Below are 18,213 nucleotides of genomic sequence, written 5' to 3' on the forward strand. Positions count from 1 at the left end.
TAGAGAGTGAGTCTTCTGTACCTAGTACTATTATTTATTCTGTGGCTCCGCGTAAAGCTTAAAACTCGGAGCGTCCGACGGGTCGCGCTTCCTACAACTTCCGCAAGTGTTTTAAAAGCGAAGGCCGAAGAGAGATAATACCTACAAGGTGGCCAAAAAATACGCACATTCCCGTAGCCAGGGAGGTTTTGGGACCTACTGAGCAACATTTACTATGGGACCCGAAATCGCGAAAAAAAATGTATCCTCCCATAGAAAACGGACCAGCCAAAACGTATGAAACAGCCAAATTTTTCTTCGCGATTTCGGGGTTGCACGTTGGCAACGGGAATACACTTAGTTTATTTTTTGGCCACCCTGTATAGTGCTTTTTAAAACGCGTGACAATACCTAGTAGTAACCTAATCAATCAGTACTACAAGTACCATTGCGGCTGTGTGCCAGATACAGCCTAGTCGCATTTTTTTATCTATAGTCCAACTCACGCTTGAAGCTAAAGGCACGCCTCTTCTGGACGCTTCGGGTCTTCGGCCTTATGCGGATATCGGCCGAGGGCCTTCGCAATAGCTGTCTACATCATGTTTCACTTAAAGTATTGCGACTGTGTCCCTAAAAAAACCTAAACCGCATTTTTGTTTTTAAATCTGACTCACGCTTGACTCTAGATTTCTAATAAGTTTTGCTGTCATCTTTAGGTAAAGGACTATTTTGTGTATTTTTTTCAGAATTTTAGACTTAGTAGTTTCGGAGATAGAGGGGGGGGAATGGTCATTTTTTGTCTATTTTCTTGAATAACTTCTAAAATTTTTATCGTAAATTTATAAAAAAAATATATTTGAGTTTCTCACAATGAGCTCTTTCGTTTGATATGTAACACGATATAGTTTGCAAAACTTTGATTTTTAATTTTATGGTTTACCCCCCAAAAGTAGCCCCTATGTTTAAAATTCATTTGTTGACGTTACATATCCGTTTTTGGGTCACAGACTTACATATGTGTACGATATTTCAACTTAATTGGTCCAGTAGTTTCGGAGCAAATTGGCTGTGACAGACGGACGGACAGACAGACGCACGAGTGATCCTATAAGGGTTCCGTTTTTTCCTTTTGAGGTACGGAACCCTAAAAACGGGGTAGTAGGCGAAGTTTGGTAACAGTTTGAAGTTGTTTTCATACATTTTCTATAATGAAGCTAGGGCTGCCAAAAATTAACCAACATGCCAAATAAAGGGGAGTAATGGTTTATAAGTTAAAAAAAAAATTTATTTTTAACAAAATTGTTAAATAGATGTAAAATTGTTGTTATTATCGTAATTGACATCAAATCAACCTTATTTACACAAAGTGAGACATAAAAATACCTATTTGGTACCTACTCAATATCGAGTAAGAGTAGAAATAAACATTTGCATATAGCGTAAACTAAAATAACCAAACATAAGAAAATATTTAAATTTGGAAACAAGTAATGTCATCTACCAATGAATGTGGTGCCTACAAAAAAATTCTCAACCCTAGGGGTAGGCGAAATTTGGCAACAAGACGGAGGCAAAGTACCCTCACCAATGTTTTATCCAATTGTGACTTCTAAACGTAAGCTAGCCATTAAATAATAGTTTCATATGAAAAAGAAATAGTTATAGGATATAATCATGTAAAAAGTTTAACATTACCGGGTCCGTATCACTGTTTAAAACTGAAGTTAAAACACTGGTTTAAAAAAACGTGTGGTCGGCGTCGCGAAAAAGCCTCGCTAAAGGTCAACTGTGTGAAGTTAGCCGCAGAATGTTCGAAGAATGTTGACACCCGTAAAAAATACTTTTTATTTAGCAGTTTTATGTAAGGCTTACATTAGAAACATTTTGTTAATGGCAACTAATGTCAAACTAGGCGAAAATAGGTAGCGCAGGCAAAGATACGAAACTCTACGGTACCGCGAGGTGACCATATTGCATGAAATATAATCTTGCCAGGTGTTTTTTTAAAACACCGGTTACTAATAACGCGGTAATTTAATACCTCGTAGTTTACTGAATAAGTTTTTAATTAATTGTGTGATCGTTAGTGAGTCATTCCGTTTTGACGAAGCACCTGGCGAGGAATGACATAATACAAAAGATCGAGTTAAATTTTATTATTTTAGGTAAATATTATTTAAAAAATTTACTATTCCACAGCTGTGCCGGCTCTAAAGGCTTCAAAGCCAACACAAACATAACTGTTTAATGTCTATATATATAAAACGGTGTGTAGCAGCTTCCGTGCACGTCATTCTCGATTGAGTACGCTCCGAGCGCGGCTGCACGATTCCCGCGCATTTTGACGTTTAAAATAAAAAATAAAAAATTGTGATTTTGTTGGACTGATAAAGTAGTGCTTTTGTGCTCCAAGGGGTCAGTCGTGTAAGTATTTTGAATGCTGGCAAATCACGTCGAGTTAAATTATGTAGGTCAGGTTTGTTCGAATTAACGGGTTTACTTTATGTTAGTACAAAACAGTTGAACAACTAGTCCCGAGAAAACAATAGAATGTGTGTTAGCTAATAACTCGTATCTTAATAAAGTAAAGAAAGTAGTTATATATCTGCCTAGTTTATCTAGATATATTTACGTACGTTCTCGATAATTCAGCGAAGAACGCTAAAACCAAAAAAGCTAAATTATGTAGCGAACTTGTTTTCAAATATTTGTCCTTCTCAAACCGGATCCTGTCTGAATTTTAATCGATGATTCTTTATTTTTTCCGAAATAAATAAAAAGACTCCAGGTTTTTGCGGTAAAAAGTCTGTTATCCATCGAATTTCAAAGAATGGCTTATTAAGAGTGCCATATTTTATAATCAAAAGTTCATTCTATAGAAGGTAGATCTACAGTTGTATTTTGTGTAGGTACCTATAGTATGAAATAACGATAAATTATTATTTTTTCAGGGCTAGGACGTATCACAGTTCTTCATAATGCGAATACTATTTGGTAAGTTTTAAAATATTAAACACATGCACATATTTATTAACCTTTTATACTCGTATCGACCGATACAGACCAAGTAATTGACACAAAACAAACCACATTATTAAAGAAGATTAACTTGATATTTTTATTTTATTTATATTTATATAAGGTGAATTTTCAACTACAGATAAAACAAGTTACACACTAGTGTGCAGGAGCGCACAAGGGAATAGGAATTCAAGATCTAAAAATGTTTCATGATTATTCATATTTTTTACTAGGTACTTGCTTAAAGATGATAACTGCAGTACATACTAGCAGCGACCAAATTATTTATGTAAACGTTAAACGATTGTTACGGGTAACGGCACTATCGGGTTCGTAGCCATCGTGCAATCGTTGACGCGAGCGTTAACGATTGGCACGTTGGCTACGCGCCCAGGTCAACCACAGTATACAGGGTGTGACCTGTAATATAAGCAAAAAATTTAACTGTAGGCTGTACTCTTCACACTGATCAACATTTGTTCGGTGACTTTAAAAATAACTTGTAGTTTGATTTTTAATACACTTTAAAGGTTATTGCGAATTTTGTTATGTTTAAGGCTTGACAAGCAACGTCAATCACAATGATATGGCGTGGCGATGGCGTCCATTGAAGATAATATTTTATTTTGTATGAAAAATAGGGAGTCTAAATACTTCATAATTTTTAAAAGTTGTTTAACAAAAGTGTCACCATTTGAGGAGTACAATCTATGTTTTAATTATTTGCTCGTGTTACAGGCCACACCCGGTATACTTTAGTTCGAATACAGAGTATACCGAGGTGCTAATCAAACTTGGCTAACTGCTGCTCGTTAGGGACGCATTCACTATTATGAACTACTGAAGCATATTCATAACAAATTCATCATATACCAACTTTGATATTTACTTATACAGTTTAATGTAACGCTTGAAGAACCGCGCAAAGGGTTAAATTAAATACCTCTAAACAAGAATTTAGAATACAAGTTGTTATTGCGGTTGATCTATACCATAAGTATGATTAAGTATAGGTCATAGATTTATATTCAGGTACATAATATATATGAGGTCGTTGGTATTGACCCTATTTTAGTCATCGCTTGACTCCTTCTCGAGAAGATATTTTGTCGCTTATGTATAAAAAACTTTATTTGTATTATCAGATATAGTCAAATTGATTCTCTGGCAGAGAAGCACACTTAATACGACACGAGTCTATTTATGGAAGTTACCTAAGCTAAGGTCGTGTGAGCTCATCTTGAGAAGCATGGCCGGATTGTTAAGAATTTTATCAAATCACAACATTTAAAAGAGGATCTGACGCGTGCTTCTAACGAACATGATGTTAAGTGCCTATGGATAAGTAAGGTGTATTCGGGTAATACCGAATGTCGGATAATTCCGAAATTCAGATGAAAATCGCCCTTAATTCCATCATAATAAAGGTCTCTTTTCGGAATTATCCGACAGTTTTCGACATTCGGAATTACCCGAGTAAACCCTAAATCACGACACATTTTTGTAAAACCTCATATCTATTACACGTCCGTACGGCTTAGTTTTTGTTAATTAGTAGTAGGGTAGTTATAGATGCTGGTCAAGCAAATCTTGTCAATAGAAAAAGGCGCGAAATTCTAATTTTCTGAGATGTTTTCCGTTCGCGCATACATTTTTCAAATTTGCCGCCTTTTTCTACTGACAAGATCTGCTATATATATAATTATACGTACTTTTCAGTTATATCATAAATCTATATATTTAGACCGGGAGATAGTGACACATTTTACTGGGTCATTTGTACCAGTATGGCGGTTCGTCAGGGGTCTAAGTACGTAATGAAGGAAAGAAAAATGATGGTCATAGCGCTGGTACCGGCGGCCCAATCGCGTGGGCGTTAGTCGAACGTGTCGGATAAAATACGAGTGTCGAACGATTTGTTCCACAAAAATCCTCGTATTTTCCGATAGCCCATAAAAAAGAAGTAGGCGGTAGCGTAATGCCATACTTCTCCGGTGTGACTTACAGCCCGCCATACTGAGGCGAACACATTAATTTAAAAAAAACAATTCAACCATTTGTGCCAAGCTAATTTTTGCACAGGTGATCATCGTCGAGCAGCCATTCATGGACATCACCATGCCATACTCTTCGGACGGTTCCAAATGGCCGCCATAGGGAGTTATTTTTTTTTTTTTGCTAAACGATTTGTAACAGTATTGCATTTAAATTTTTGGAAAGTATTTGATAAAATGTGACCGTTATTATAATTGCCATACTTATAGTAGGGGGAAAAAGTGCTGCCATACTTGAAAAACTTATTTAATCGACACGTTTCAAAAATACGACTATGTATACGTAAAATAATTTTTTACAATATGGCATCATCATATTCTGTTTGTTTGGATACAATTATACCTAAAAAAAAATATTTCAGATTAATGAGTACGGGGCGGACGACTGTGAGACTTAAGCCAAGACTTAAAACAAAAAACGATTTTTTGACGATTTGTACCAGTATGGCATTTGGATTTTTGGAAATTATATGATGCAATATGACCATTATTATATTTGCCATACTTCTAATAGGGGGAAAAAGGGGCACCATACTTGAAATAAAAAAGAAATATTGTACACATTTGCCACCTCCCACAGGTATGGCATTATGAGATTTCCATTTATGATCACACAGAAAGTCTTGAAAAAAAATTACAAGATGGTACAAATCGTTTAGCAATAAAAAAAAATTAACTCCTTTGCGGCGGTATGGCGGCCATTTGGAACCATCCAAAAAGTATGGCATGGTGATGTCCATGAATGACTGCTCGACGATGATCACCTGTGCAAAAATTAGCTTGGCACAAATGATTGAATTGTTTTTTTTTAATTAATGTGTTCGCCTCGGTATGGCGGGCTGTAAGTCACACCGGAGAAGTATGGCATTACGCTACCGTCTACTTCTTTTTTATGGACTATCGAAAACTACGAGGATTTTTGTGGAACAAATCGTTTGACACTCGTATTTTATCCGACACGTTCGACTAACGCCCACGCGATTGGGCCGCCGGTACCAGCGCTATGACCATCATTTTTATTTCGTTCATTACGTACTTAGACCCCTGACGAACCGCCATACTAGTACAAATGATCCAGTAAAATGTGTCATTATCTCCCGGTCTTAAATAAATATAAATGTTGTATAAAAACTTATAAACTAAAATTATACTAAATTAATAAAAATAAAACCCAAACTACAATAAAAAATCGCCCCTCGGTATGGTGCCGTAGACGCTGGCAGCATTACCTCGCTGAATAGCAATTGCTGTACTTATAAGATTGTATGGTAGGTAAGTATGTACGTCAGACTATAATATGTAGGTACTTGATTTGAATTTGAAAGTGGTTTCTTAAGTACATCCCTTATGCACCTCGTGACATTGCACAGGATATCGTTAAAGTGTAATACGTGGTTCCATTATAATATAATAACCAGTGTTAATGTTCGAGTAGAAACATACGAGTATAAAGTGAAAATGCTCACTAAGGTTTCTAACTTTCTCACGTTTTACTATTCATTTCACTTTCTTACAGTATGTTTTTTTATGACAGCTGGTAGTATAAAACCCTCTCTACTTTGATACTACAAAATTCAATAGTTTTATAACACAACCTGACATAGGTACCCCGCGTAAAAAAATTGTCTGGTAGCGAAATCACTCATTTATCATATAGTTTTTATAGAACTAAAGAAAATAAATTATAAATTGAACCTTATCCATAATTTGGGGAAAAACTGTTATTAATCTCACACACTTACAAACATATCTACCTACGAGGTACAACAAAATTAATTACAGCCGAATTTATTTTGTTCCTTGCTGCAGTTATTACTCGTATACAGGTTGGTGGAACGGTTCCGTACAGTGATAGCTCTCGCGGGTGGTAAGTACTCGTACCAAAGCGCGAGATTGCTTTCTCAGGCGGTATGCGCTCGATCGCTACGCTACGTACGGTCTGCAGGAACATTTTAAAGTGCACATAAACATTGTACTTTATTTTTACACTCAAAATTTTATTCAATAATATTTTATAATGTAGGTATAATATATGACAATCACAAGCATTATAAACTTTCTATGTGGTAGGTAGTTAGGAGAAAGATGATTTAGTCTCTAGTTGATTTAATCAAATCAAATGACCAGAGAGTATTGTATTGGATTTATATAAGAACTTGCTTGGTACATTTACTAAACTTGGCAAGTGGATTAACTTAAGTAAACTATAACGTAATTTCTGATAGTGATTGATTTAAAGCAAACCACCCCAACGTAGTATTAGCTTATAATAAAATTGAAATACAAACATAAAACTAAATTTATGTTTATGTATTCCTAATGAATCCTATCCTATATTTCTCTTAATTTTTAATATTTATCTAATGGATAAAATACATATAACAATATAAAAAACAAAAACTAGTGTATTGGTTAACTTATAAAATGTAGAAAGCGGTCATGTTGGTCTGTCGGTACCGTTGCATCTATGAGAGTACAATAGCGCAGGGTCAGCCAAGTGCGTTCACCGCCTGCGCTTGTGCTTTACTAAAGCCTGCTTTTCCTACTTCTAGTTTATTTCAAAGGTAAAACGAGATAGTGAAGCAAGTATTTTTTTATTTTACAAGTGGAAATTTTAAAAATATTTTTTCTGTTTCTCGCGACGAAGTGAGGAATAATGGCTCGTTTTCTCTCCCTTGCTTAAGATAAATAGGTACATGCAGTATAATACCTTATCCATGAACCGTTGCTCTGAGCAAGCGTGACTGGTGCGTGCCTGGTTGCCGCTGCAATCTCGTGGGCTATTAAACTTCGTATTGCTTTCTAATGCTTTGTTAGGTTGTTATTGTACCTACTGCATTGGTGTAGGTCGGGAGAAGTTCTACTGCAGTTAATGTTTTAAAAAAGATGATTCTTGTTTAATATAAATGTATGGAATTACATTGGCTTAGAAAAAGCCGATAAATGGGCCGTTTAGTAATTAGGAAATCGCTTCATAAAAGGTCTATTGTATTTATACAGCTACCTACCTGCTAATATTTCCAACGATTAAAATAGAACTTGGCGTTTACCGTACCTTTTGGTAGGTAGGTAATAGATATTTATATCCAATTTTATGTCCATATATTTTTAATTGGATAGGCATTGGGACTTGTTAAGAAGGTTAACAATTGTTTACATTCCATAATTATTAGGTATGTAGGTATATTTTTGGGAAACTTCATGTAAAAAAGGTCTAAATGTTGTGTGAGATCCCAAAGTCCTAACTAGAAATTGAATAGTGTAAATAAAAAACATGCTGATACTGCACTAGAAATCTGTGTGTTTTGTGTCCTATTGTTATATATTTTTCGAGGTTAAAGAGGCATTGCAGCTGCACTGCACATTCGCATCGGTACCGCTAGCTCGACCCAGTACCTATCGAAAAAAGCGCTCGAGACAGTTATATCGAGATGTCGTTAATTCTTTATTGCCGTGTTGTGTCGATTTAGCGGACGATGTGCTAATTGGTTAACCTGAGAAGAAAGAACGGCATTTAAGATACCTAGGTATATAATACATTCTCTAATAAACTTGTTTTCTTGGAGGACCTATCTACTTATGTAGGTACATAGACAAAGATTTACAGACAATTCACTTTGACATGAGGCGGATTTAGATGGGTTAATATATTGCGTATAAAGAGAATAAATTTTAATTATTTATAACAAATTAGATGGTTTGACAATATTATTTATTACGTCCCCGTAAACTCATTTTAAATATTCCGTGCGCTTGAAAAGGAACTAGTTGGTTTATTATCTGGGTTAAGTAAAAGTGCATTGCAAATTTGGTAACATGTCAATCTCAAATATTCATCGCTGACCGTGTACTTTACGAACCTATTTTCAAGAGTCCAAATCGTGCTGTAGAATATATTATAATTTGTAAAAAAAAACTTGTCACAGGCGTGTTATTAAAATAGAAAACTAGCTAGAACTTGTAAATGCCAACTGGTATTATAGTTTTGCAATTTACGAGCGCGTCATTTTATTAAAATATAGTAGGTACTTACTATCATATAGAAACGAAGTATTAGTTGTCGTTTTAATTTTAACCGACGTACAAACGGGCCGCAATCTGGCGTCAAAAAAAAAACCGGCCAAGTGCGAGTCGGACCTGCGTTCCAAGGGTTCCGTGGATTACACAATTTTTAACAACGTATTTTTAATGTGAAACGCGAGTGAAATGTTTTTAAAAACGCCGTAGAGGTCGGATCAAAAACTATGTAATTAAGTCCGACTCACGCTTGACACATTTCTAATAGGTTTTCCTGTCATCTATATGTAAAGAACTACATATTTTGTGTATTTTTTTCAAAATTTTAGACCCTGTAGTTTCGGAGATAAGGGGGGGGGGGAATGATCATTTTTTGCCTATTTTCTTGATGAATTACTTATCTTTTGAAATTATTTATCTTAAAATTATAAAAAATATATATTTGAGATCATCACAATTATCTCTTTCATTTGACAAATACGATATATTAAGTAGTTAAAAAACTTTATTTTTTAATTTTCTCATTTACCCCCCCAAAGGGGGCCCCATGTTAAAAATTCACTTAATTACGTTACATGTCCGTCTTTGGGCTACAAATTTACATTTGCATACCAAATTTGAAATTAATTGGTCCAGTAGTTTCGGAGAAAATACGCTGTGACAGACGGGCAGACAGACAGATGCACGAGTGATCCTATAAGGGTTCCGTTGTTTCCTTTTGAGGTACGGAACCCTAAAAAACAAGTTTATGCCCAGTCTGTGAGTTAGGTACTTTCTTTTGGGGTTAACTCCACCTTTGCCTGAGAGCCAGTGGCACTCTTATTTAAAGTTTACTCCCGATCATATAGTCACTAGAATTCTAGTTTAAAGAACGGCTGACTTTCGTTTAGTTCGAATGTGAGTGATTCAGATTCTTGCCTACCTACAGATATCATGCTCCAGTTCGCCAATACCGTAGCATATTATCTGCGATCATCTCACGACTTTTGAGCAATATTTACAGCTAGGGCTGCCATCTGTAGTACAACTAAAACAAACCGTGTTTGTGCCATACACAGATTTAAAAAAAGTACTTAGTCACTTCTGTGGACAATAGTTAACACGGTGTGCAAAGTGGAGTTCTAGACAAAAGACAAATAATGTATACAATATGACAGGTTAATTTATGGTAGCATTCGACATATAAGCACGGTGGGTGGCACACGATTTTCTGCCTCTGGCTTGCCTTATGGTAACATTCCATTTCTGACCGCAGCTGCACTACTGTTCATTTTACTATGGAAATTGACAATCACAGCGACGCGTTCAGTACTGGTAGTGCAGCTGCGGTTAGAAATGGAATGTTACCATTAGGCTGCCGTCGAGAGTGTAGTCACGAGAGCTGCGTTCTCAAGGGTAGATGTGGACGCCTAAGTGGCGAGTTGGCTATATGCTTAAAGTTCAGAGTGACACCTCTCTACCCTCAGCTATCACAGCTGTGTAGCCCTTGAGCCATTAATGTCGCTTTTTGTGGGAGCCCATCTTCTGTCACGTGCAGCCCTAGTTGAAATGTCACACTTGTTATTTACAGTGCTATGCCTCGCGGTGGGTCTGAGCAGCGGGCGGTGGGTGCGGCGCGGCCGAGCCCCGCCCAAGACCACCAGCTTCGTCGGGGAAGCCACCAACCAACTATCCACTGCCATATTCCAGGTAAAACACATATTCAATATCCTTGATATTCTTTATGAAATGCAATTGCCGCAAAGAGGAATATACGTCTTATCCCGAATTGACAGTTATTGGTAGTGAAGCTGAATTAAACATTAATTATCAATCATAATAATTGGGTACCTACGGGTAATATTAGATATGATGTTTATTGACACAGTTGTAGATATTTTGAGGCAACTTTAAATTGAGGAGCTTTTTGTTACCTATAGGTACGCTTGTTCTTTGAATGGTTTGTATTGAAATTAAATATCTACCTCTTATGATTTCAGGGTTACATCGATGATAACAAGAACATAGCATTCTCGCCACTTGGTTACTCTGCTATCCTCGCCATACTTGCCGAAGGCGCGACGGGCCAGACGAGGGAACAACTCGTATCTGCCCTCCACCTCCCAGACGACCCGAATCTTATTAGAAAAACATATCGATTCATTATGGAAAGACTGAAGAACACTCATGAGTACAAATACAACCAACCTGAATTAAAGAACTATTTCTACATCTACAAAAATTACACAATCAACGATGACTACAAGAAGGTATTAGAAGATTATTACCTTACAGATGTAAGATCCGTAGAAAGGTATAATGACGTAGACCATTTCAAACCTAATGAAACTAACGATGATGATGATGAAACAATTGAAATTTCCGACAAAAAAGCTGAAGAAAGTAACAAGAACGAAGAAATTGTAGATCTCGTTCCACCTAAAGAATCTGGTGAGAAGTTTATTTCTTTTGCTGTTGAAGACAAACCTGAGAAAGTAGACATATCTCAAATTGAGTACAAGCCCGCGAAGAATATCAAAGAAAAAATAAAGCTTGTTAAAACTTACCCTAAAAAGGATGAGTCTGGAGAAGAAGAAGAAACTATGGTTGCTGTCGAGGCTAGAAATCATGCGAGAAGCCACCGCCAGGTTTTACAGGACAAATCCGATATTGCGTCAAGTATATCTGTTAATACTGTCGGAAAGAAATCGGGAAAAAGTAAGTAATATTACCCAGAAAGTTTTAAGCTAAATATGTCCAGTACACTAGAATCTACGTAGATTAAGAACTAAATAGCTCGATACAAAATATTTGCTTCTGTTTAGGAAAAAAAAGTTTTGAGTCACTCATGCTCATAGGGATTTAAGATTTAAGTAACATGAGTTTTTTTTATAGGCTTCATATTAAAGTAGAGAAGAAATTTCTCTACTTTATTGAAGCATATAAAAATGTCAAAAGAGAAAAGCAGTATCTTCGCAAATTACTCATAAAAAAATTATAGTAGCATGTAAAATAGTATTGGAATATATTTAACACTCTTTAATAAAATACTTTTATAGAATATTCTATCTTTGATTAATTCCAGCTTCAGCATCAAACTCTCTGATGCTCATCTTCAACGGGATGTATTTCCGCGGCGCGTGGAAACAACCTTTCCTAAAGGTCGAGCCAGCTATGTTCTACACGTCCAACAGTGAAAAAAAACAAGTGCAGATGATGTGTACCAAGGGCATCTTCAAAACTGGCTCTCTTCCTGGTCTCGACAGTTCAGCTATTGAACTGCCCTATGACGTGAGTGTGATATTTGATCTCAATATTTTGAATCTCGTGCCTTACTTAGGCCACTCAGCAAGATTCGTGGCCTAAACACAGTACTCGACTGAAAAGCTGTCTTATCACGATTGTATAAAATACTATTTAGAAATTTACTTTAGTTTTTATTGAATTAATTGAAATTAGGTGTTTAGGTTACAGAATAGAAAACTTTTTTGATTCAGCTAATTTATTGTTGAGTACTACGTGTTAAAAGAATGATAAAAAAGTAGAATTCGTAACATTCTAACTATAATTAACGAACTAAATTACGAAAATACCTTTCAGGGCGGTCGCTACTCCTTGCTGATCGTGTTGCCTCGCACCCGCGACGGTCTGACGCGGCTAACGGCGGATCTGCCCGCGGCGCCGCTCGCAGACATCCAGGACAGCTTGCGCGAGGAGGAGCTGCAGGTCTCTCTGCCCACCTTCTACGTGGAGACCACTACAAAGCCAGTTGCAGCCTTAGCTAAGGTAGCTGAGCATTTTATTAACCAAGGGTCCAGGGTGGTCGCAACGTCCTGAAACTTTTGTTGAATAACAATTAAAAAGTAATATTTTATGAAGATAATTGTTAGAGACTTGTGGCTAATATATGCGATTTCTGTTCCTGCTAACTGATATGCTAGAATTTGATAGACGCTACAACTGGAACTAAGCATTTGATGGCATGCCTGTTTCACTCAAAAAATGAGAACTAGTATTTTCTTATACAATAAAGTGTTTAAAATTTACAATTGGGTGTCATCTTAAGATACTTGCCGTAACAAATGGAGATCATTATTTTTTATTTGAAAGCGAAAGGAAAGTTATTTTTTTTCCTCCCTCCTCCGCCTCCCCTCTCCCTTTCCAATCCTCCCTTATAATGTATCTTTACAAATTTATATTGCAGTTCGGAGTGAGCAGCATCTTCAGCCGGGACGCCGAGCTGTCGGGTGTTTCTTCAGCGGAGGGACTATTCGTACAGGAGCTGGTGCAGCACGTGGCAGTTCGCGTCGACAACGCGGACACCTCCGCGACACAACTATCAGGTATAAAGATACATATTGTAAGCCTTGTAAGCTTTGGCCTCTCTTTGAAACGTAACGTAAATTTCCTCGCTCGCTCGAATGCCATCTTGTCCCTTCGATTGTTATTGTAGAACAAGTTAATTTATGATTTGTTTGTGTACATTTAACCGCCGGAGTGTCAATCAAATACACCCAAATAAATAAGTTTTCGATTTTAGTTAAAGCATGGATACGCATAGTTTCCATTGAGTCAACATCATCGTTTATTTCTTTATAATCATCTCGTACACATTAGTTTCGAAGCTTACTAATCTGATCTTGAAGTATTTACACACAGTGACCACGCATAATCTTATGTTGCATTAATTTTCCAGCATCTAACGGGGTCCAGGAGTCTCTTAAGAACATCCCATTGTCCAGCATCAAGGAACCACGCAGGTTCAGCGTCGACCGACCCTTCATGTTTTTCATCATCGATCGCCTCGACAACTTGGTTGTTATTGCTGGGAAAGTCATAGACCCAGAAGCACCGACGCCATTCGAAATTTAAACAAGATTTTTTTAAGAAACAAAAGACTTAATTTTTTCAACTCTTTATTTGAGTACAATTCAGGAGCATTAAGCCGTTAGTCAACTGTTTGTTTTAGTAAACCCTTTTTTTTATTCAATTTGAAGAATGATGACGTTCTGCTGTGAATTTAATTGACTGTTAATTGCCTTTACCTAATCTTAAATCTATGAAAAGTAAACCAGAAGCATTTGATAATTGAAAGTACACAGCGTAGGTTAAGGTCCTTAGATTAAGATATTATTTATTTTAGTGGCAGTTGTGATTGTGATTAAGATTATATTTATTTTTATTGTAATAAAGTTTCATTTTAATATATACCTAACTACCCCACGCAGCTTTGAATAAAATCAAATAACTACTCATAGATATTTGTATGTAATACATATATTCTAAGTATCATATCCGTCCCTCTTGACAGTTACAGAAAAATGTTATTTTTATACTTCAGGATAAGTACCTATGTTGATTTTAAATAATATATAATTCTACACAATAATAACACCAAATTTTCCAAAATGAAGCGACAAAAGATAGTTAGCCATACGATTCAGTCAGTTACCTATGTTACACATTTGTATTAGGTATGATTTACTCAGGATCTACTGGTTAACTTCGTAAGAAAATTATAGAGGGTAGTATTCTAGTAGACTACCTACCCTCTACATTTTTATAGCATAGACCAGTTGTGAGATTTTATCTACCCGGAATAATTTGCCTTCACTTAAACATATTAACGGTCGCGCTGGTCGTGCCTGGGAGTGAAAAAAAGATAAAAGAGTAAAACAAGAAAAAAAAATTACAAAAACAAAATAATTATAGTAGCTAACGTATAAAGTGACTTTAGTGAAGTATATTATGGATAAATACGAGCATCAAGACAAAGAAAATGTAAAAGCGAAAACAAGGATTCCTTTACCCCTGGCACCTTTGCCAGCTCTGCCGAACCACTTGTTGAAGAAATTAAGCGAAAGACCCCCGTTGAATACTTTATCGGGACCTAATGGTCTCAATCATAATGTGCCTTTAAATTTGTTATGCATCGCTGGCCCAAGCAATTCAAAAAACAAAAGCGTTGGTAATAGACCAAAAAGTCCTTTTCAAATTGACACTAAATTCGTAACAGTGCGACGGGGTTGTGAAGATTTCGACTACAATTTTGTTGCTTACCAAGATGATAAGAGGAGAATTTCAGAACCGAGCGTCATTACTGTTAGCAGTGATGAGGAAAATGATGCAAACGAAAAGGAAATATATTTCACTGATAAAGATGGCCTTGCTAATAAGAAGCGGATATCAGCAAGTACCCCGGCTCTTAACACATTAGTTCCAGCCAGGGTAAAGAATATAAAGCGAAGCTTGAAAAGACCTCATAGTAGAGAGTTACAAGGTTTAACACCACTGGAAAATCGCGAAAGGGTAGATGACAGGGCAAAACGGAGACTGAATTTCAATCAATCAGTTCGTGAGAGGATGCAGTCACCTGATTTATGTATGTAACAATGTTACCTACTAATATTTTTGAATATTCGTTTTGTAAATTACCTATTTCTTATTTATGTCTTTTGTGAATGTTAGGTAATGTTAACGGTTGTAATTGTTGTAAGTCTTGTGTCATCTAATTTACAGTACAAAAATCATACATGGCCAGCATGGACAGAGAATACACAGGGGAAATTCTATCATTCCTTCTACAAGCTGAAACGAAACCAGTGGCCGTCCCGCGGGTGAAGAGTGAGACGAGAGCGTGCGTTATCAACTGGCTGATGAAGATAAATGTATGTACCATGTGTTATGTTAATTAAGTATAATTTACTATCCATAGAGAATGCTCTAGAAAACAAAGTGTCGGAGGCCTAGGCCTGGACCCGGGCTTTTCTAACGTAAGTTATCCTTTATGGTATCTATAAAGGATAACTCTGTTTATTAGTTTTAAGTTTTAGTTTTTAATTTTGGGTGCCCTGAAAACCAGCGCCGTGTCTTACAGACACTGCATATGCTGAGCGGCATCCTATTTGGTGTATGTTTCTTTATTTAACCTGATGTTGTGCCTAATGTTTTTTTTACACCAAAACAAATATTTTCTATAAGTGTTTCGTTTTATAAAGTATAACTCCGTATTATAGTTTAAATTAAATGTCATAGTCTGGTCATAGTGATATTTCTTATTAATCTTAGGGTATAGACGGCAACCCAGCCACCATTCAGACCGCGGTGTGCTACCTGGACGCGGTGCTGGCCACCGGCAACGTAACGCTGGAGAACATGCAGCTGGTGGCGGCGGCTGCCTACTGGATCGCCTCTAAGCTCCACGGCCCGCTCACGCCCGCATCCAAGCTTGTCAAATACGCTAACCATGCCTTCACGCAGCAGAGGCTGTTGGAAGCGGAGAAAGTCATATTGCTTAGATTGGTATGTGGTATCTACTATTTATACTTTTACAGTACCTCTGTTATAGGTAAAAACAATGAAATTATATCGCGGTAGACCCGTTTGTGTAATTAAATATGTATACAAAACGCGAGAGTTTAAAGTGTTATAGTTATACCTCAGGTGCTCCATTACGACACCCTGTGCTATAATAAGCACATTACGTAAAATTTACATACATTGTACATTGAAAATTTAAAGAGCCATTATTATGTACTGTACCTAAAACGTTGTATGATAAACGTGCGAATATGTAATTCGCAACTTAATTTATCTATCGCCAATTCACCACTCGTTGCGCATTTCCTACTTTCGGCACTTGTATCGTAACTACCTATTTTGATTCTAAAAATAACTATTAGGAAAGTTTTGTTGGTTCAGAGAGATTGGACCGGTGTGCCGAAACGTATCAAGTTCGAATCTTGTCGGAAGCGGCACATTTTCATATTTCCTTTAATATAAATATTTGTAGTATCGCTCGCAAAAATAAAAACGCTTGTTAAAAATTGGTTTATCCACACTTACAAACTCTGGTCCGCCCTTATTCCAAATCCCAACATAGGGTAGGTACCTTACTTGATGTTAATCAATATGTTATAGTTAATTATTCTTTAAATACTACATGTGATTGTTTACTGCAGAAATTTCCGCGCCAACCAATAGTGCCCCAAGACTACCTCTGTTACTTCGCTTGGTGGTGCAACAAGGAACGGCCTGGCGAAATCGAAGTGGCCACCACGTTCCTCTGCCTCTGCGGGATGATGGTTAACAAGAGCCTCTGCCCCGAGTACCCGTCCGTGGTCGCCGCGGCCTCTATAAGGAACGCTTTGTTGTTGCTGAAGAAAAAGGAGCTGATACCGCGACTGCAGAGGTGTCCGGCGTAAGTAGGAACTAATAATTTTCTATCATGTCAATCTAAAGGTATATATTATATTAAGCATGTAATTTAATTCAAGTCGCTGGAATGCATGTCCGGGTAAATCCAACTCGTGAGGGAATCCCCCTTATGGTACTTACTCTCACAACCGATGACTATATTATATTTTTCTCATGGTGGCAATCTGTAGAAAAAACGCTATTTTGTCACAATTGCACAGAGTATCTAGATTTAGATAGGACATTAACTAAAGTTAAGCTAGGTAGGGTCAATGTGGCTGATTCTGCTATAGGGCATTATTCTGTCCACGAGCGTATATTTCTTTGATTTATAATCGCAGGAAAAAAACATTCGCTTTTGATGATTGCTGAAACTAAAAGCAATCGCTGCTTTGTCGTCGAAATTTTCAATGACGTTCGTTGTTCGACAAAAACTCTAGTGGACGGAATAGCCCCTAATGACGGAATTAGCCACATTGACCTTACTCGTATTTAATTTATTTAGTTGTGTTATGTTCTAGGTAATGAGTTTTAACTGTCACCTAATCGTTCTATTCTTCCTTTTGATTTAGATACGTAGCTGCAGAAAGAAAGGCCGGGAACATATCCCACACAAGCACCATTCTTCGGCACGCCTTGCGCGTGGTGGGTGCGAAGAACTACAGCTACAAGTTCATATTCGAGCAGTACGGAATGCCGCCGAAGTACATCGCGCAGACCCTCGTGAGTGCGGCCAACGAGCTCGCTGTCATGGACACTAGGAGCACCGCTGTCATATTTTGAACTAAATTATTTAGGAAGGAAACGGTTTTTTTAATGCTTGATCCATTATTGTATAAATTCGCGAATTGAGAGAAGATTGCGTTGAAAACGAGGGAGTGCGTTGGTTGGTACGTAATGTTTTCAAGCTAGCAATTTTCATCATTTTGTTATTGTCCACGTTTCATTATATTTGTAAAAAACATGA

The 18,213-nt window shown here is 36.9% G+C and overlaps 3 protein-coding genes across 4 annotated transcripts in view; all 3 read left to right on the forward strand.

Moving 5' to 3' along the window:
• The first annotated feature begins 2,252 nt into the window (after positions 1–2,252).
• On the forward strand, positions 2,253–13,933 carry LOC134667229 (ovalbumin-related protein Y). 2 transcript variants are annotated; one of them, XM_063524564.1, is made up of 8 exons: positions 2,253–2,403; positions 2,931–2,973; positions 10,642–10,760; positions 11,051–11,768; positions 12,136–12,341; positions 12,651–12,836; positions 13,255–13,393; positions 13,747–13,933. In XM_063524564.1, the coding sequence occupies exons 2-8, from the start codon at positions 2,958–2,960 to the stop codon at positions 13,920–13,922; spliced, it is 1,560 nt and encodes a 519-aa protein (XP_063380634.1). In that variant the 5' UTR covers positions 2,253–2,403; positions 2,931–2,957; the 3' UTR covers positions 13,923–13,933. The 2 variants fall into 2 exon arrangements, with proteins under 2 accessions (XP_063380634.1, XP_063380627.1); XM_063524557.1 differs by lacking the exons at positions 2,253–2,403; positions 2,931–2,973 and having other exon boundaries at positions 10,620–10,760.
• Positions 3,684–18,213, forward strand: part of LOC134667670 (uncharacterized) — a 115,764-nt gene continuing 101,234 nt past the window's right edge. Inside the window, exon 1 of the mRNA XM_063525093.1 lies at positions 3,684–3,687. The gene's annotated coding sequence lies outside the window, so the exon portion shown is untranslated. The remainder of the gene's footprint in view (positions 3,688–18,213) is intronic.
• LOC134665435 (uncharacterized) lies at positions 14,799–18,047 on the forward strand. Its single transcript, XM_063522441.1, has 5 exons — positions 14,799–15,432; positions 15,570–15,718; positions 16,119–16,352; positions 17,012–17,250; positions 17,819–18,047. The coding sequence occupies exons 1-5, from the start codon at positions 14,799–14,801 to the stop codon at positions 18,027–18,029; spliced, it is 1,467 nt and encodes a 488-aa protein (XP_063378511.1). The 3' UTR covers positions 18,030–18,047.

Source organism: Cydia fagiglandana, chromosome 1 (genome assembly GCF_963556715.1).
Source record: "Cydia fagiglandana chromosome 1, ilCydFagi1.1, whole genome shotgun sequence".
NCBI classification, from domain to species: Eukaryota; Metazoa; Arthropoda; class Insecta; order Lepidoptera; family Tortricidae; genus Cydia; species Cydia fagiglandana.